This window comes from Cebidichthys violaceus, unplaced genomic scaffold, assembly GCF_023349555.1.
Source record: "Cebidichthys violaceus isolate CVI_PGR_0920_01 unplaced genomic scaffold, fCebVio1.0.p SCAF_6, whole genome shotgun sequence".
Taxonomy (NCBI): domain Eukaryota; kingdom Metazoa; phylum Chordata; class Actinopteri; order Perciformes; family Stichaeidae; genus Cebidichthys; species Cebidichthys violaceus.
In genome coordinates this window covers 5241804-5262483 of record NW_027176816.1, presented here as the reverse complement: position 1 = coordinate 5262483, position 20680 = coordinate 5241804, and the positions used below count along the sequence as shown (strand labels likewise).

General features: G+C 40.1%; 3 protein-coding genes across 4 annotated transcripts; 2 read left to right on the top strand and 1 right to left on the bottom strand.

Annotated features, from left to right (window-relative positions):
* The first annotated feature begins 447 nt into the window (after positions 1 to 447).
* si:dkey-109j17.5 (zinc finger BED domain-containing protein 4) lies at positions 448 to 5467 on the top strand. Its single transcript, XM_068733750.1, has 5 exons — positions 448 to 955; positions 1266 to 1517; positions 1666 to 1925; positions 2090 to 2690; positions 3229 to 5467. The coding sequence occupies exons 1-5, from the start codon at positions 806 to 808 to the stop codon at positions 4069 to 4071; spliced, it is 2106 nt and encodes a 701-aa protein (XP_068589851.1). The 5' UTR covers positions 448 to 805; the 3' UTR covers positions 4072 to 5467.
* Positions 5468 to 6758: 1291 nt separating this feature from the next.
* On the top strand, positions 6759 to 10170 carry apobec2b (apolipoprotein B mRNA editing enzyme, catalytic polypeptide-like 2b). The gene is made up of 4 exons (XM_068732565.1): positions 6759 to 7132; positions 7966 to 8146; positions 8326 to 8677; positions 8800 to 10170. Exons 1-3 carry the CDS (start codon positions 6807 to 6809, stop codon positions 8665 to 8667), a joined length of 849 nt encoding a protein of 282 aa, XP_068588666.1. The 5' UTR covers positions 6759 to 6806; the 3' UTR covers positions 8668 to 8677; positions 8800 to 10170.
* Positions 9680 to 19667, bottom strand: LOC137889011 (basement membrane-specific heparan sulfate proteoglycan core protein). Of its 2 annotated transcripts, none has more exons than XM_068732563.1 (19): positions 19578 to 19667; positions 19435 to 19461; positions 18315 to 18386; positions 17275 to 17565; positions 16908 to 17183; positions 16389 to 16670; positions 15903 to 16166; positions 14787 to 15077; positions 14343 to 14615; positions 13893 to 14162; positions 13455 to 13745; positions 12310 to 12582; positions 12117 to 12228; positions 11866 to 12023; positions 11674 to 11775; positions 11052 to 11120; positions 10797 to 10856; positions 10596 to 10664; positions 9680 to 10462 (listed from the first exon to the last, which is right to left on the bottom strand). In XM_068732563.1, the coding sequence occupies exons 1-19, from the start codon at positions 19606 to 19608 to the stop codon at positions 10401 to 10403; spliced, it is 3273 nt and encodes a 1090-aa protein (XP_068588664.1). In that variant the 5' UTR covers positions 19609 to 19667; the 3' UTR covers positions 9680 to 10400. The 2 variants fall into 2 exon arrangements, with proteins under 2 accessions (XP_068588664.1, XP_068588665.1); XM_068732564.1 differs by having other exon boundaries at positions 19564 to 19611.
* Positions 19668 to 20680: the final 1013 nt, after the last annotated feature.

The following is a 20680-nucleotide window of genomic DNA, read 5'->3' as shown; positions in this document are numbered from 1 at the left end:
AAGATCTGAAGACTGAACTTGTGAACTGTTTTTTGATTCAAAGTATTTTGAGTATTTTAAATACAAAATGACTCCACTCTAAAGTATTTTGTTACAAATTACGTTAGATTTTGTATCGGCCCTATCAAATACAAATTACAAAATACTCAAAAGTAATAGAAATAGTGCCCATCTGGTTGTAGTCGTGTTTCCTTTTCCCCCAATTCATTATTTAAAAAATATGCTTTTCAATTGAATGTTTAATTAAGATTAATTTTATTTTATTGTCAATACAGAAATCCAATCTGAATTTCAATTCGTATTGCAAGTATTATATCTGAGGACAACGGCCTCCTCTGTTCTGGGGACAGCCGAACATTACCGAGAACTGCCGAAACGGGAAACGAGCCTCCCGTTACCGTGTGTACTTCCTGGTCCAATTATAGCACTGGCTTTATGCCTCCATGAAGCACAGCGCGCTGCCTCCTCCTCACTTGCGTCCTAACGACGGATGGGAGCGCAGAAACAACGGATGTAGCTTCACTATTCTAAGTATTTCTGTTTCCAGACATCCACAGCAGCCTGTGTAGTCAGATTGTGTCCGATTTCGGACGTGCACGCCACGCAACTCCTGCCTGAAATTACATTTTCTTTTGTCTGCGCAACTGGCATCAACATTTTTTTTTTATGTGTGAGCAGGGATAGAAAAGTAAACACGCTGGCCTGCGCTCATGATCAGTGGCGAGGTGAGATTGATACCTCAGACTCGGGATTGTCCTTGATCGCAAGTTGATTTGACTTCGGAGCAGAGCAGCTGTGTGCTCCAATGGCGTCAGTTTCGAAGGTGTCTATTCTGGATTACTTTAATATTGTGTTTGAAGGTGAAAATGGCAAAATCGAGTCCAACTGCAAGGCTTGTGGTACGAGGATCCAGGCGAAGCGGAGTGTCACGTCCAACTTCGTAACGCATCTTAAGGTAATCATTTCAAAATAAAATGTTTTTATCGCCTGTACTTATTGTTATATATACCATATTTCTGGCACCATCAGCTGAAACAGCTGGCCCTACAGTATCGTTTAATGTATATGCTACCACGCAGTGTCAGCCATATAATCCCAACTGTAAAGACACTCTGTTGCTTCTCTACCTATACTGTATCCTCTTCCACAGATGTCAAGACAGTATGGGGTAGAGATTTAGGCTGTACATCTACTGTTCTTTCTACCTGCTGACCAATAACAACGCTGCCCCCCCCCCCCTCTCTCTCTGTGTCTCTCCCATTCAGCGGAAGCACCAGGCTATGTATGATGACTTTGTGAAAAGGAAGGATATGAAGAGAGAGGGTTACTCCTCTGGTTCCCTGCACAGTTTCACCCCAAATGGAGGGAATACCCGCTACACTCTCCCCATCAGTACTCGAGTGGGAGGTGGAGGAGGAGGAGGAGGAAGTGTTGGCGGAATGGGAACTCTTGAGGGAGGAGTAGGAGGAGGCTCTGGCGGAGGGGTGACCAAGTTTGACAGACATGACCCACGTCAGGTGTGTGTTATAATCCATCATCGCCTGATACGCAAATAACCAAGCTTCTATTTATGAAATCCCATAGGTGTTTCATTATTTATTGTTGCATGGCAATGAAACCATTTGCTATGATGAGGGTCATTTACAAAGTGTTTTGGCACCACAGGTTCTGATCTCTGAGGCGATAGCTAAGATGATCGTGCGTGATCTGCAGCCGGTATCCATCGTGGAAAGTCAAGGCTTCAGAGAGCTGCTTCAGCTCCTGGAGCCCCGTTACACTCCTGAGCCACAGCACTACATCCAGAGCCAGCTCCTCCCAGCCTACGTCTACCAGGCACAGCTGGCAACCCGCCAGGCACTGGCCTCAGTGCACGCCCTCAGTCTCAGCCTGGATCTCTGGAGGGGCTTAACTGGAGCCACTTCAGGGTAAGGAGGTAAAATCAACCAAAAACAACATGATTCCCTCTTGGTTTGATTCCCTAACTGATGAGTCCCCTTCTCTCTCTGTGTCTTTGTCTGTCTGTCTGTGTCTCTCTCTCTTTCTCTCTCTCTCTGTCTGTGTCTCTCTCTCTCTCTGTGTGTGTGTGTAGGTACGTCGGTGTCACCTGTCATTTTCTCACATCTGATTGGCAGATGCGCTCAGCTCTCCTGGCGTGCCTTCCCCTGACTGGAGGCAGCTCTGGGAATCGTGTGCTTTCAGATTTTGATGAAGTATGTCACTCTCATGGCGTGTCGGGGAGAGCATTTCGTGTGGTTGCGGACCATTTCCTAGCAGCAACAACAACAAAGCCGTGTTGTCTTCCCGGTTTCCTGGTTGAACCGTCTCTCGCTAACGGGCAAGATGAAGACGATGGGGAAGAAGTGGACAATGGTAACAATGTGGAGGGAGGGGTCAGGAATGGCCATGGTGATGGAGGAGAGGATGGTGAATGGGAGGACTTGTGGGAGCAGGGTCTGGGTGTTTGTCGTGTGGACTGTTTCTCTCGCTCTCTTGAACAGTGTGTCAGAGAGGGGTTACGCTCCTGTCCACAGGTCACTTCCACACTGGCCAAGGCTGCCTGTTTCTACAACTACATTACCTCTGCTGTCCCACCTGAGAAACTTAGCCAGGTGTTTGATGGTCCTGGGTTGAGCACAAGGGCACCAGGAAATGCCCCCCCTGTAGCAAGAGACTGGGCTGCTCAGCTCAAGGTATGTACAGTATACAAGCAGAGCTTTACATTATTTTCCCATACTTTGCATTGATGATCACGTAAGACATAACACACCATAATGTGGTTGTGAACAGATACAGTAAACTGACATTCTAAGTATTGTTCTAATGCATGTCAACAGATATCATATTTTATGATTAAAGCCATGCTATATTGTATTATATTGTCAGTAACCAGTTGCAGCAATTATGGAGGTTTCCCATTAGGGCTTATAGTGACAAATACATAATAAACACTTAAACTGTCCCAATAGCTGCTTGCAACTACATTATAATGTATAAGTTGCTTTTTAGCTGTTTATGCTCCTTATAAATGCAAAAAATTAAATAGTGTCACCAGTATGCAGTATGTGTCCGTAATAACATTGATTTCATAACCTGATTATGTGGCTATTTTAGCAAGATTTTTAATATGACACTGAAAAATGCTAGCTTTTCTATGATGACAAAATCAAGAGTATGTTTCCATAGTTTTAAATAGTACAGTTAATTCTTTTGTTTCATTTTTCGACGCAGGTGCTTCGTCGGCTGCTGGACTCAGTGGAGTTCTTGGAGGAGGTGAGTGGTCCGGGGGAGGTGGTGCTGGGTGGTTCAGAGAGAGGCCTGCTGAGGGAGCTGACTGACACTTTGGAGCCCTTCACTGAGGCCTGGGACATGGTGCAAGGGGACAGACAGGCAGACATACAGACAGACAGACATGTGTCCATCAGCCTGGCTCTGCCTTGTGTTCTCGGCCTTCGTAAGCATCTCTCTGAGACCTCAACCCCTCACTGCCCCTCGCTCCTGGTGGGCCTCAGCCAGGCTGTAGAGCGTCGGCTGGCGCCTGTCCTGGAGGACCCTCTCTACATCACTGCCACCACCCTGGACCCCCAGTTCAAGCTCACGTGGAGCAGCAACCCCGACTGGCACAGACAAGTTCTCATAGAGGAGTTGTCCAAACATTCCACGGCCTCCAGCCCCATAGACCTCAACACAAACATACATCCTCAATCCCAGACCCCTCCTGCCCCAGCTCCATCACCGGTCTCCTCGCTTTCCCGGCCCTGCAAGCTGTTCTCTTTCATCAAGCAGAGACCCACAACACAGGCCAAGAGCCTAGAGCAGGAGTTGGCCGTCTACCTACGAGAGGAACCCACAGACGAGGAGGCTTTGCATTACTGGCAGCGTAAAGCAATTGACTTTCCTCTGCTTGCTCAGGTGGCCAAGAGAGCGTTTACCATACCTGCTTGTGGCACTGTAGTCGAGAGCATTTTTACTACTGCAGAGCGCTATCTGCGGCCAGAGAGAGGCCGCGTCTTGCCAAAAAACCTGGAGACGCTCATCTACCTCAAGGCGAACTACAGATTATTATGGACTTAAAGCTAGGAGTCAAGCATTTCTTTTACCTGAATAGCAACTAAAGGCTTTATACCTGCAGAAACGTTACTTCTTGGATACTAACCTCTTTTTCTCTCTAAGGAAACTGGGCTAGCTGTATAACATAGTAATCATGCTACACATCATTTAAAGTGAGGTCCAATGAATTACCCAGAATTTATCAGCCGCGACTCAGTTCCCCTTTTTAAGAAGGCTTTTCCAGACTGCAGTAGGTGTGGATTGCTGTCTGTTTACTGTGTAGCCTGAATACGGGCTATCATACTACATTCTGTGGACCGAGGGGACTAGAAGCAGATCAATACTAAAGCATTTACTTTGACATTATTTTACCTGGTCAGGGTCTTCAGATAACCACAAGACAACAAAGCCTCGACTCTCTATAACTCCCAAACCCAAACTGAGTTTGTGTCTGTGCACTGACAGTAACTAAATGGTCAATTATTGCATACTGTAGCATCTGATTTATTCTCACTGATATACAATAACCCTAGAGGTTATGACTAATTCATTTGATGTTGTTTTTGAAGGAAGGCATCGGCTGCTAAACAATTTATCAGTGCATCATCCACTTATTCTTTTCTCTTTTTGTATGTATACCTCATCACTGGGACCTCATAATAAAAGAGTTTCACTTGCTAAAGCAGAGGTGCACTCATGCATATATGTTGCGCAACTTTTTTCTTCTTTTTTTTTGCCAATTGAGAAAAGCTGAAATTTGTGTCATATATAAAAAAAAATTTTTTACCTTAATTAATTTTTATTTTCCTCTGCCAGTCCTTTATAACTCCATGTGTGCCCTGTCTAAAGTGGAGGTCAATTTAATTTTATTTATCAGTAGTTTTCACTTTTTCGATCAATGTCCAATTCTTCTTCTGAACTTTTAGGAATTGAAATTGGTTTGACCCTGCTTCCGCCCCTGGAAAACCTGCAGAGGATGTGTGCATGTGGCATAACATTGGCATTTGCTTTGTCTGACCTCACTGAGATATTGTGAAACCACTTTGCAGGGCACCACTTTGAAGGAGAAACTGTGAACGCTGCAGTGTGCGTTTGCCTTTATTCAGGCACTCTGTTGCTCTTGGCTTGGCCAGTGGGGAGGCAGGCCGGGTAATTGCATGTAATTCCATTACAGTTAAATTTGAGTCAGCGGACAGTCAGCAGTCGCATCCTACACGGTTCTTTTCTCAAATCCAGCTAGGCCCACAAAACCTATTACTACACTCCTATGAAATAAATGGCAGGAAACTAAATGTAGCTACCATGCAACTGTTCTCTAATGCTACAGCAGAAGGCACAAAATGCATTGACTGTTTTGTGATAAAAATCAATTTGAAGATGGAGTGGCTGTGAAGGAATTGTAATTGATGTTATTATAAGGACTGTCACAATGATTACACCTCTTTTTCACAGACTTCAAAACAGATTCATCTCAGTGTTGCTGTTTTTGATATTGTTGAAAACCACTTCTGATAAAGTGTGCTAATCTGTGTGAGATACAATGAGACTTTCCTCATAGATCATAATTATCAAAGATTGCTGTGATATTAATGATTATTGTCACTGCAGGACGTCCCTGTGGATTTAGATGTGATGCTAGATATCACTGTGGATGTGTCAGTGTGTTTAACTTTGAAAAGAGTTATTTTGCTCATCCCCATGGGTGGTGGTGTTGTTGTATGTGAGTGTATGTGGAGCAGCTTGAAGTGTGCCCCCCCCCCCCGGCTGTGACAGCTCATCCATTTGAGTTAGTTGAGCAGGCTGGGCATGCGGTTCTATTGGTAATTGCCTCTGAAATGAATTACTTGGCAGAGAATGAGACTGAGAGAGGAAAGGAAATTGTAATTGAACTGCCCCCTCCCCTCCACCCTCTCCCTTATGCCTCAAGTTATTACATCTGCAGTGCAGAAAGCCATTTTCTGTCTGCACATAGACACACGGATACAAGTATACACACACTCTTACAAAACCAATTTTTCCCCTCCCCCACACAATGGCCCCAGCAGAGGACGATATTGATGCAGGGTGATTTCATAGATTGATTGTTCTCAGGCACAGGCACACTGGGCCACACTCTCGCACTCTTATTCAAAGCACAGAGACATATATTTACACATTGGTGTTTGTGTGTGTATTTGTATGTACTGCTTCCTCCCCCACTTGCTGGCCTTTGTTTACTGCTTACGTCTAACCGGTTTCAGGACTTTGGAGTTGGCACAAACAACAGTGCTATTCAGTATCAAGAGACCCCTGGTTACCCTATACACACAGACAAACGCAGCTAAGCATCGTTATTAATAACCTGCCTGCTGCTGGCCTGTTGACAGTTAAAGCCTTTTGGATTAAAGAGACGCCACTTATTTTGTTTGAGGTTGTACATTTATATGCAGAATATGATAGTTTTCTTTGTTAATTGGGCATCTGTATAAAGTGTGTTAAAGATATGTTCAATTTTGCCCCTAATTCCATCATGCAAAACATGGTTCTTATGTTCTCTGTCCTTTGGCCTTTTGACAACCAGGTCATGGAAAGAGGGGGAGTGTGTTAACCTACCCCTGCCCCGGCCAGACATGCACATGTTGTGACTCAAACCATGCCACACAATAGGATCTATTTCTGTAAGTGCACTAGGGTTATCACTCTACTTGCCCTGAGCTATCTCTCTTTCTCGTTCTCCCTCCCTCTCTTTATCGAAGCCTCTCACCCACTTACCCAAAATCATGGCCGACAGAAACAGCCGGGTCACTGTTAAGAGGAAAGAGAAGAAGTCAGAAAACAAAACGAATGATGAGAAGGACAAAGAAAAGGATAAGGGGAAGGAAAAAAATGTCAATAAGTCTGACAAACCTTTGAAAAAGCCAGAGAAGACCCCCGAGAAGCCCAAGACGGATGAAGAAAAGAAGAATGGGAAAAGTGGAGGCGCAACAGGAGCAGAGGCAACAAACACTGAGGAAAGTGGAGGCGCAACAGGAGCAGAGGCAACTAACACTGAGGAAAATGGAGAGTTTCAGCCCATTGAACTGCCACCGTTTGAGATTGTAACTGGGTGAGTAAGATTTATTACATACATGACAAAAATTAGCTACGTCAATTGCACACCTGTTTTGCTCTTTTACGATCCACTTTTTGGGTTATTTGGGGCTTTCTTTTCTATATGAAGTAGGTTTTCATGTCTTTCTGTAAGTGATATTGTTCCAAACGCTTAATAGTTGATTTCAGTGAGGAGGGACAATAATGACTTGCCCTAACCCTGTCATACTTACTAACCCACCGGTAAGAATAGGGATGAGTCACAGAGCCCCTACTATATCACTCCACTTAGCATCTGTTCCACCAGTCCCTGTCCTTTTAGTATTAGCTGTTTGAAATGAGATCTAATTGTGAAATCCATCTAGCTTTTCATACAATGGATAAAAAAAGAAAGACATGCCGGGTATGTTTCTTGTACAGTTGACTCATGAAGGGCCTGGCACATCTACAGATCATCGGATGAAGTGAAAGCCAAAAATATTTATAGAAACGTCAGTTTACTCAGCGGTAGCCTCATTTATATTTTACTTGCCGTGTCACCATAGTCTATTTTGAAGACTCCCTATCATTACTCTTTTTTCGTGTCTTGGATGGTTGACAAATTCATCACAAAATGTGCTCCGTGTTAGGCGAGGAAGTGAATGTCAGTCACACTGTCATGCACAACGATTAAAGGTTACAAATAACTTTGAAAGCACTGCTGATAGATAAATCATACGGAATGTGTTTTTTGCTCTCTTGCTAATTCAACCATAATGCACTAAAAAGCCCCAGTGGTGACAGTTAGTGCTGTGTTTTATGAAGCTTTACAACATAGTTATGGAAATTCTTCTTTTCAATCTCCACTAGGGAACAGATGAGCCCGTTCTACTTCAAGTTTCAGTTCAGGAATGTGGAGTACTCCTCGGGGAGGAACAAGACCCTGCTGTGCTTCAGGGTTGATACACCAGGAGGCAGCACAGAGCCTCTGAAAGGTTATATGGAGGATGAACATGCCACAGCTCATGTTGAAGAGGCCTTCTTTCAACAGGTAATGAACGCTCACACACGCATCTTTCTTACTTAAGTATCATGTAACAACACATATGTGAACCCCAATGGAGGTCTGATTTCCATTGGTTTGCAATGATTCCTCTTGTGATAATGTTATATGTAATATATTTTTTATCTCCTTTATGCCTCTATTAATCCCCACTCTTTCCTTTCCAGGTGCTCCCTAATGCTTCCCAAGAGTATGAAGTCACATGGTATATTTCATCCAGTCCCTGTGTGGTTTGCGCAGCCAAGTTGGCCAACATCCTCCAGCAGCGCAAAAAGGTCCGTCTCTGCATGTTCTGCTCCCGGCTCTTTGAGTGGGAGGAGCCGGAGATAGTAGAAGGGCTCCGGGCTTTGGTGAGCGCCGGTTGCAAACTGCGGATGATGAAGCCGTCTGACTTTGCACATGTTTGGGAAACGTATGTAGAGAAGGAGGACGAGAGCTTTGCACCCTGGGAGGATTGTCAGGAGAACCATGACTACTATGTAGAGAAACTGGCTGATATTCTCAAGTAGATGTGAGTTGGTAAGTATTCTGTATGTTCTATTTAGCCTTCATTCTTCTTTTGAGTAAAAAAAAACAAAAAACATTGTATTTTAAGGCTTGTCTGGATAATGACCGTCTTTCCCGATTGTCTTTTGCTATAGGTGCACATGATGGACAAGATCTTCCCATTGACTGAACCACAAATCGACCTATTTGTTAAATCCACATCGGTTAAACTTGTGTTTCTTGTAGTCACTTTTGAAGGTGCAGATTAGTATTAGCTAGAATGAACACTCATGGCATCATTTTGTATTTTTTATTCTGATAACTTCATATTGAAACACAAAATGCTTGAATGGCATATTTGTAGCATCACATACTGTAGATAAATATAATCATTTAGAAGAGACAAGCAATAACATTCATTGCTGAAATATTTAATGTTAAATAAGCTTTGGAGAAGACTAACTTACATTTACTCACAACTGAGGCCAGGTGCATAAAATTCACGACTAATAGTATACACAAAAACAGAAATATGCATTATTTGTGTTTGGTTGACTCTGTTTTATAAGTCTCAGTCATAAAGGAACTGTGTGCACATGCATGAGCCTCTTATCAACTCCCAGTTAACCATTCATGGATGTAGAAACACCCTTAATTAAACAATCGTTGGCATGACGAGACTTGTGCCTGCTCCACCACTTGTTGGACATCAGTAAGTGAAAAAAATGGCAAAGAAAAAGAGCAATTTCATCGATTTTGTTGCATCTGCTCTATTCTCCAACAGCACAACAGCAGCTGTTATTAGGCCTGACCTTTACTCAGGGCTGTGGCTATTTATAGCACTCATGCCACTAATTCATTGCATGTACTTGTAAATCATCATCACAGTTATTTCTCAATCACCATTATTGACATCACAAAAGATTATGATTAATGATTAATTGATAGTGCTAATTTTGACTCAGAGTTAACAAAGTGCTTCATTATTTAGGATAAAACCAATAGATCATTGATAGAGCAATAATAACTCATTAATAGTTTAAAATTAGGTTTATTAATTCACCTTTGATTGAAATTTTACAAAAGGCTGTGTAGACCACAAATTGCTAACACAATCATTAAAATTGAAACTACAGTATGTGTGGGAAAAGACGTACACATGTTTTTTGAGAGTACACATCATTTATACATCTGGCCCCGGGTGTTGGAACACTAACTAGTATTGATAAATTCTCTTGCAGATCAACACATATATGTACAATGCTTATAATAATTGAGAAACAAAAGAAGCAAGCAATGTATATGATTGATTCTTAATCACATAAATAATGTTCCATATTTTAACTGTATCTTTGACATTTACATCATGAGATTTAAAATATGTACAATTCTAATAGCATTATGCTACAAAGTATTGTTCAGTGCAGAACAAATCTGTGCACATTTAAATGGCATATGTCTGTTGGTCCAGGGTGCAACTTCTCGTCAAATGTTTTATTTCCCATTAAAGTTGGTACGAACATTTACAGTCCCCAGAGGACGTATGTTAATGAATTTACTTTTATCTATCACTACAGACAAGTCAAAACTTTGAATTTGCTGCCCTGCTATTGGTAAGCATTGCACAATAGAAAGATTCTCTCTCCAGTTTTAATACATCCAAATGTCCATTAAAGCCTCACAGGGCTGAATCATACTATATAGACTTATTATTAAGTACCTGCTAAACTGGTGCAAATAGAGCTTATGTGACTCATTATTTAAAGGAAACCAGCCCGCCGTTCTTTTCTGTTCCATCTTGGCTCTCACTCGTCACAACTAGAAAGACATGAAGGGCGAGATGTGGAAGGAAGGAAAATAAATACATTGTGTCTGTATATTTGGCACAGCGCCTTTCATCACAGAGATAATATTTACTCCGAAAAGTGCATTTTTAATTTGACTTTATTACCTTGGTCCTCCTGTGAGGTTATTGGTAACGGTGTTGTTTCACTGCAAATTGTGCCATTGTCGTCAGCTTCTGTAGGTCAGATTGTTTAAAAAAAATAAAGGGATCATGTCAGTGAAGGGAAAGATCTAGGGAACTTTCAAAACATTTGCATATTAATACAGCTTTTGTATAATCTGCTTTACTCATCTGTGGGTCCTTTACCTTTATATGAAGCATTCAGTTCTGCATCGGTGATGTACTCAACCAGTGGACAGGGTGCATCTGCAGGAGGGAGGAAGGAACTTTCATACAAGAGCACCAACGGCTATAGGCAAACTAAGAAAGTCAGACTCTAACTTGAAAATGTCAGTAGGTAGTTTCACAAATGGTAATTTCTAAAATAGCACGGAAATTAATCACTGGTGGGGCTGTAACTGCAACCAAAACCACAAGCCATGAGAGCTGGTGTCAACATACCATCACGGTCCTTTAGCTGAGCCATAGTGAGAAACAGCTCGGCCTCTTCTGGCTTCTCTACACCATCAGCTATGTTGTAAAAAAACATGGTTTAGTTTGTTCATGTGAGATGAAATATATATAATGAATGTAATATAATATATTAGAAATGTCACATTTAAATCTGCAATAACCCTCAGCTGAAACAAGGTTAGACATTTCATCAACTTTTTATTTTATTGCCTTTCTTTTCACTCTTTTTTTTTTTTAAGTCTCTCTGTTTTTGGTTTCCACTAACTCCTTAAGGAAATATCTGCTCTTTAGTTGATAAATGCTCCACTTGTTCACCAGCCAGTCGCTAACCGTGTCGATCTGACAATTGGTGCTGACCAGTACTGTGGGTTTTAAGAGGGGTTTAAGACCTTTTGTGCCTAAAACAAGCCTGTTGCTCCCGAAAACGACACTATGAGAGCGGTGAGAGTGAACCAAAACAGTAACGTTGCGAGATCAACAATGAGCTGAACTCGCTTAAAATGCTCCATAAAGCTGAGGGTAGCTGCAGATTTGCGTGATAATTCTATTTCATCATCATAAAATTTTCAAAATCCATGCACTCAAAAAGTCCCAAAAACTAAAGCAAAACCTGGTTTCCGGATGACTCTGAGGATAATGCATCCAAGGAAGACGGCAATGATGCCGAAGAAGATACAGCCAGAGATGGAAAGAAGCACCCTCCTCTTCAAAACTGAAGAATAAAAAAAAAAAAAAGAATGTAAGTGAGACAGAATATTTGCAGGGTAAGAACTAATAACTTTTAAACCTCAGTTATACTCACGAAGGTTCTTAGTCTTGAAAGAATCACTTCTTCTTGAATAAAATGGTCTACTGGTACGAATGCCCTGGCAGGTGTACGTGCTCTGCTCAGGGTCATCCTGGGGTGTGACTGAATGCTTCTCAGAGGGCAGAAGAATGATTGGTTGCCCGTCTTTGAACCTGTGAGAAGGCAAGAATCCACACAGTGCACACATGAATGCATTTAGAGAATGTTACTCTATAGTATTAACTGGTATTTTCTATATGTATTACCATGTGTAGTTCCACATGTCCTGACTGTGCACCCCACATCTGAGCACCAAGCTGTCAGTGGAGAAGACCTCGGACCAGCCAGTTAACAGGATTATATCAGCCAATGGGCGCTCTGTAAAAACACAATCAAAACTGTGATGAACACATTCAACACATGCAGAAAAATGTTAGCGGGAAGTCAACAAAAACTTACCCTCAACGTCAAGTCTCACAGCCTGACTCTGGTCTGAGAAGAAGACTGTATCTCTTCCTCTTTTAGCTTGGCATTGATATGATCCGGTGTTTGTTCTCGCAACCGATTTGATGGTGTGATTGTTTCCAGTTTTGACAAGTTGACTATCATCTTTGAACCACAGGTACTCCCATCCAGAAGAGACATTAATGTGACAGCTAAAGGAGACTGAATCTTCAGTATGCATCACACTGTGTATGGGGTTCTGCATCAGTGTGACTCTGGGTTTTGTATCTGTGGGAAAATAATGCCATTGCTATAAGTATGACAGCATTTTAATGTATGTCACACTGCACAACCCAGAATAAGAACATCATCAATAACTCATTGTTTTCTTGTTTCTATTTTTGCATTTTATTGACTTTTGACAGGTATATGTGGGAATCAAGCTGTAATAATAATCATGAGTTATTTTATAATCACTGTAAATTACAGCCTAATTAATTAAAATAATAATAAAAAAATAAATATTAATTAAAAAACAAAAATTAAAAATCTCTTAAACAGCATATCAAAATTTGTTTAAAAGTCATTCCACAAAAGTCATTGTATAGTATGTCAATTATTTTTAGAAAGAAATCAAAGAGAAAGTCATAGTTTGAAATGTTAAAAAAATCATAATAAAGTAAGTGTAGTAAGTCGAAAAAAGTGATTGAAAAGTATATCAAAAGTAAATAGTGTGTCGAAAATATTGAGTAAAAAGAAGTCATAAAAAGTCATGTAAAAAGTATAGTATGTTAAAAAAAATCATAAAAAAGTCATAGTATTGTATGTAATGAAAAAGTAATAGTATAGTATGTGATAAAAAAGTCATTGTATAGAATGTTGAAAAAAGTGCAAAAAAAGTCATAGCATAGCATGTCGAAAAAAGTGATAAAAAAGGTCAACATCTACTTTGTCGAAAAAACGTCATAGTATAGTCATATTATAGACTGTCAGTCAGTAGTAGAGTAGTAAGTTGTAAGTTTGGTAAGAAAGTGAAAAGATTTATTTCCCAAATGTCTTACTATTCCTTTAATATCACTGTTTTTGCTTAATTTAGAAGTCTCATCAGTCCAAAATAAAACAATTAATTGGAAAATATTCTGTTAAAGAAAAATCCTCACCATAAACATCCAGAGTTAGTCCGTCACTGAAGTTGCTGGTTACAGGCCGGCTCTTAAATTTTCCTAAACAGCTGTATTGTCCATGGTGTGAGGCTGAAGCAGAACTGATGGAGAGAGTAGCTGCATCTAAATCAAAGGATGCAGTATTATCTGCCTGGACCAGCTGTTGGTCTTTGAACCATGTATATTTCCAGTCAGCGGTGGCATCCATCCCACAGCTAAACTTCACACTTTCAGTGGGGAACACATCCAACCACGGTGTGATTAACTCTAAAGATGGAACAGGAATTTCTGGAGAGAAACAGACACATGAGCTTTTTTTCAAATATCATACATTTTATCCTCTTCCTAACTGATTCCTAACATGTTATAGCATGAAATTCATAGAAACAGGTGAAATAAATACACTACAACACAAAGTCATTTAATGTGGCTCACCAAATACATGTAAGATCCGTCCATCACTGTGCTGTGTATTGTACATTGTTTTGTCTCTTATGGCCATACACTTATAGGTCCCACCATTTGATAAATTGGCGTTATGGATTTTAAAACTACTGTTGTTGATTGGTAGTTGTGTTCCATCTTTGTACCAGTAATACCTCCAACCAGACGAGAGTTTGACTTCACATTCGAAGGACACTGACTCTCCAGTGTACACCTTTTCAACATCTGGCTGTTGAGTCAATAAGGGCTTAGGCTTGTTCCCTAAATACACAAAGAAGGAATATCAACAGTCAATAACAATAAACTGTTCATAAATCATCTGACCAGCCAGATAATAGCATCATAAGTGACCAGAGGTGCACTGCAGAAACACAACTGGAAAACTCTTTCAACCCCTGCATACTATAAATACAAGTTTAATGGAAGTTAACAGAAACTTACCTTCAACTTCAAGGCATATAGGCGGACTGGAGTCAGTGAGGAAGGCTTGATCACTGCCTCTTTTTGCTCTGCATGCATATGAGCCCTTATTTGTTGTTTCAACAGAGTTGAGGGAATACTTGTTTCCAGACGCACTAAGTGGAACGCTGTCTTTGTACCACAGGTACTCCCATCCAAAAGAGACATTAATGTGACAGCTAAAGGAGACTGACTCTCCAGGGAACATCACTGTGTACTCTGGATCTTGTGTCAGTGTGACTCTGGGTTTCTCATCTGAGGGTAAGAAAACATGCCATTGCATTGTAACAGATATTTATTCCACCCCAACCCCCTGCCCTCATCCCCGTAAATGTGTAAGTGTAACTAAAATGAAGAAAACTAATTTTATTTTAAATTCGCTGCCAAAATAAGAATTTTATGTAAAATGTATAAAAGAAAACTCACCATATACATTGAGAGTAAGTCCAGAACTAAAGGTGCTTCTGACAGACCTGTCGTTCAGGTGTCCCTTGCAGTTATATTGTCCTTCATGTTCAGCTGAAGCAGAGCGAATGGAAAGAGTAGCTCCATTTGAGTCAACAGACGCAACATTATCAGCTTGGACCTGCTGTCCGTGTTTGTACCACGTGTAAATCCAGTTAGGGCTACCGTCCATTCCACAGCTTAACTTCACACTCTCAGTGGGGAACACATCTAACCATGATGTGATCAGCTTCGAAGACGGAATGGGAATTTCTAAAGAGAGAGAGAGAGAGAGAGAGAGAGAGAGAGAGAGAGAGAGAGAGAGAGACATCAGCCACTTTTCATATCCTTAGAGATAACCTTATTTAGAAAACCTAATTTTTAAACAGAGCCTCATTGAATTTGTCTCATGAGAAATGCCTGACCAACTAAATCAAGTAACATACCAGCAGGCCTTGTCAATCAAAAATCTAATTAGAATATTAAAACTTCAATGTGTGAAGACAGGCCAGCCCACCTTAGCATCCAAGGTACAATGATGTTGATGATGTTGACTCAAACCACAATATTCACATGGTTTAGATAATAAATTACAAAAAGCACTGACTTAATCAAGTATAAACATGAGGGAAGCATGGACCAGTCTCTTAACATTTGCAAAACAAAATGCCTTAAAATACACATCTCTGTACTGAGCTCATAATCGGCAGTTTAGTAAACAAAATGGTGGCATGAGTGAACTTTTAAAAGGAGTAGTTCTTAATGGTGGTTTAATGTGTTAGCCAACAATCCACCCCTTACATAAATCATAATTTCTCTCCAAAAGTGATATTCCACTGCTAGTGTACTGTATGTATATATGCATACTTCTGAGTCTTCCCTCTCTGCATCATGCTACACCACAACATCCTGTTTCAACGGAAAATGCACAAAATAACGGAAGCAGGATGCTCTCAAAAAGTTGTTTCGCTGAATTCAATAGCAGCCTGGAGGTTTTGTAAGCCTTTAGTGACAGAATTTTACATATTTACAACAAACAATTGCACATTGTATTAAACTCAATGCTTTAAATAATATGATGCTGCTGTCTTTACCTACCAAGTACATCTTGTTGTATTTTTTCACTGAAGTCTGTTGATATTATTTCACCTCTGGTGGCCTTGCACCAGTATTTCCCCTGATCAGAAAGAGCAAGACGGATGCTGTTGGTTTCGCTGTTGGCACGGAGCTCAATTCCATCTTTGTACCACTGATACTCCCAGCCAGAGGACACATCTACTTTGCAATTCAAGTTCACGGTTTCTCCAACATACATCGGGTTAAAACCATGAGTCTTGTTCACCGTTGGTTTTGGTATGTTTTCTAAAACAGAAAGGCAGTTAACAACATATTTACAGTTTGGGTTTTGTGAGGTGCTAGTATGCAGGTTTTGTTAGCTTTGGGGCAGAGCAAGGCTGTGCTAAGCTAACTGGCTGTTGGTGGTATCTTCATATTTATCATACAGACATGAGAATGGCATCAATCTGCAAAAAAGCTAATTATCTTTAAGAAAGCTGAATTAATGTAAAGTTAATGAAAGCTCACCATAAACTATGACCTTGACTGTGTTGCTGAATCCAGAGCTGACTTTCCTTGGTTTGAGGTGAGCTTTGCAGGCATAGCCTCCTGCATAGGCTTGAGTGTCCACGGTGATGTTGACCAATGAGTCCTCTGCCTCCACGTTCCAGTCCTCTATGAGCTCTTTTTCATTTCTGTACCAGGTGAACGTCCAGTCAGTGCTTTGGACTTCACATTTGAACTTCAACGTCTCATTTTCAAACACATCTGGCCAGGAACTCAGCAGCACCAGAGATGGTTTGGGTGGGTCTGAAAAGCCATGTACCAAAGAAATCTTAAAAATCTTGGAAGGAATTTAAGATAAAACCCAATTAAAATGACTTACTGCATCAGAAAAGATGTTTAGTGCATCATTAGTTATTCAAACTTCCACTTTCACAGATGAAAGTATACTGTAGACGTGTGCATAAAGGCTCATGTATATAGGAATTAATGAAGCAGTTTAATTGGTGGCAAAGTGATGACACAGTTCTCAGGTAAACTTACCAGAGACCTGCAGAACTGTGGTGTTACTCTCCTCTGTGTGGAAGGGGTCTTTGCCTCTCTTGGCTTTGCAGTGGTATTGTCCACTGTTAGGATGATCTATAGATGCTATGGTATAAGCATTATTATTATGAGCATGAATTTCATCTGTTCCCTTATGGTACCAAAGATAAACCCATCCGGAGGACACAGCAACCTTGCATGTGAAGGTGACAGACTCTCCAGGGAACATCTTGTCAAAGTTTGAACTTCGGGTCAAAGTGGGTTTAGGCCTGTTTGCTAATCAGAAAGGAGAAAGAAAAATGTAGCATTTTAATTATCTTATATTACATCCTGTCTTGAAATTCAGCTCAAATATGGGTGAACTTACCATAAACTGTGAGTTTGACTGAATTACTACTTTCAGTGGTAACACTCTTTGTTTTGTGTTGAGCTTTACAGGAATAACTTCCAGAATATGTTTGTGTTGCTGCAGTGATTGTAAGCTTTGATCCCTCTGCAGACAAAGACACATTTGGATCTGGCTCCAGTTGTTGTGCATTTCTGTACCAGGTGACGATCCAGTCAGAGCTGCCAGTGACACTACAACTTAACTCCACTTTCTCAGAAGGGAACACATCGGACCACTCTGAATGTAGCTGCAGAGATGGTACCGGAGGCACTGGAAGTGTATTAAAAAATATTATTGATTATATCATTAAGAAATAACACATTGCTGAAATAGCATGCACATTTAGGTCCACTGGAATCAGGAGCCTTACTATGAAGGATTTAGTCCCCAGTAAATTCATTACTCTGTTAAAAATGATGACATGAAGCTCTAAAATTGATACAATTGATGATACAATTGATGCCTACTCTTACAAACTGGTTATTTAAAGATACATAACATTACGGACTGCAGTTGAATTACTTCAGAACACATGCTTACAAACAAAATTGAAATAGAATTAATATTTGAATAATATAATATATGAATTCGGCAGTTAAACAGTTTCGTTTCAAACTTTAACAGACTTCTTCTAAAAGGCGGAGAGACAAATTGCGGTGATGATGTCATAGAGTTACAAACCACCACAGACGGAAAAAATTAAATAAGTGCTAGAACAACGCCCATGGTGATTTCACAGGTGATATTCGCTGATTCAGTTGGGAACCCTTACTGTCGAAGACATATCATAATGTTTACACTACATTTGTAGATTTAATTGTCCAAAATCAATGCAATACCATGATGTGCATAATGATTTTCTGTGACTTTTCTCCTTACAAAAACTACCACATATGCTTTTTGAAATACTGACTCAATTTCAGGAAGCAACATCTTTACAATTTAAATCTACAGGATTGCATGAACATGCTTAATCTTTGAGATTTTTGTTTACGGCAAAACTGAGGTTAAAATCTCACCAAATATAGTTGTAGTCTCTGTTGACATTGGCAAAGGATTGGTTGGAGAAACGTGTCCGGACACGGTGAAGACTGGTGGATGACAGGAGATATGTGGAGAACAGAATTTGGATCAGAACAGCCAGCATATGTTCTCTACCTCTCTGAAGACTTAAACAGCAACAGCAGCAACAATGAACTTAGAGCTGCGACGATTAAACAACAGAAATGTATTCTACAACTACTTTGATAATTAATTAATCGTTTTAGTAATTTTTCAAGCAAAAAAGCCAAACATTCATTGGTTCAAGCTTCTTAAATGTAAAGATGCATTTCTTTTCTTTGTCTTATGAGCAAACTGAATATCTTTGGGTTTGGGCAGTTGGTCGACAAGCAATTTGAGTACATCCCCTTCAGTTGGGGGAAATAACATTACATTTACATTTCAAATACAAAACAATCAATCCATTTACTGGGACAATCAATCTGCAAAAAAATATAATCTGCAAATTAATTAATAATGAAAACAACCATTAATGCAGCCCTAAATGATTTGCTGTGGTCCTGTATGAAACCTACAAAAGGACACTCAAACCCAATTCAATTTAAAATCATATCATTTAAGTCAAGTTGACATATTTAAATATACTACTCTATCATCCTACAAAAAAAAAGTGACAAAAGGCATGGACAAAAATAACACTATTACCTGACAGTAAAATAACACAAAAACAGGGACATTAGATGGACGATCGAGTTTAGAAAACATAATCGTGTAAAGCATAAAGTTTGAACTACAGAGAACTAAAACATGAACTTGCACTCATAGGTGTCCAACTACAGGAAATGCCCGACTCGTGAGAACAAAGTACTTCATGTTCCTTATAGTAACTTCTCCATGCTTTACTTCCTTAAAATTGGTTTTATCTGCCTCAGTAAGGCAATCAAAATTTGTTATAACTGGTAATTTAGTTTACAATCAGAACAGGATATATGCACTACATTTTAATATTTCAAATATTTTTTTTCAAAAAAATGTGAGATGTTTTTAATGATTAGGAAAAAAGAAAAAATAGCTATTTCAAATCAACGCAATAAAAACATTGTAATGTTTTGTCAGTGTGTCGAACATGTTTCTTACCATCCTGAGCTGCACAGGCAGTGAAATCTGTCAAAACAAATTGCAATAAATGTTCAGTGGAAATCACATTCAAATGTACATGGAAATATTATTTGTATAACACAAATCACAAAAAATAAATGCAATTACCTAACAAAACTTACATATGACACTGAAGACCTTGAGAAGCCACATTTTCTATTGACCTGCACATGTAGAGGCTGTGCTGCCAAGTTGAGTCATGTATCTGTGCATTGAAGTTCAGTAGAGGAAATAGACTTCACACTAGATGGGCGTGAACGTCTAAACTCACCTCAGGACAGCAGCTTTCCTGTCTCTGACATCTGCTTTTCTTTTTGGTGAAGCAACAGGAAATGTGTTGGTCAACCACATTCAGATGTTTGTGTTCTTGATATGAATCTAAATTGTGGAAATGGCTGAAAACTGACAGGGAGGGTATAGGGAAACAAAACAACGTTAACAGCAATGCATTTGGGCTAGTGGCTTTTATCGGGGTCAAGAAAGAGGTTAAGTCAAGATTATCTCAAATTTAAGTCGGTAAACTGATTCTTTTTATTTTCATCCGAGACTAAATTAAAAGCAGGCAGACCCGAAAGCAAAACACTTTGTTAAACTATGAGTTACTATTTTGTCTTAGTGCAGTCTCAGAGTAGACCTGTTTTAACTTGTGGGTGTGAAGTGATTTGGGGAACGGAAGACACAAATTTTTTGTTTTTACGCTTCTGAGAACCCAGCCTGCTGACCACAACCTGCAACATCCTTTTGTCTTCAGCTCAAAGTTGCTCTCTAGACATGCAAATAGAATGAACATTATTCCTACTGAATCACCTATACATCATTTTAAAATCTATATGTGTATGCATATTGTCAAGTGGTCATCAAGAGTGATTACTTCAGAAGTAAGTGCTTATGTTTTCATGCCCTCTGTGGTAAAGTATGACTTCCTGTAAGGTTGAGCTGTTGTGTGTCATAAAGAAACGCCTCTCTGCTTCTCTGGCACTGGTTTTGTCTCACAGTACTCACCATAAGGTGTCAGTATAACACAGGAAATCTGATTATCTATGGTCACGCCTCTGAGCCAGGTCACCCTGCATACAGTGTCTCTGAAAGCCGTGGGACAAATCCATGGGTGGTAAACTGCCAGGTAAGGACACACCATGTTGGACTGGCATCAACAGCAACATGGACAGAATAAGGGATTTATACAGAAGAATCAAAGCTGAGTGTAGCTGCCATCTATTGTGAA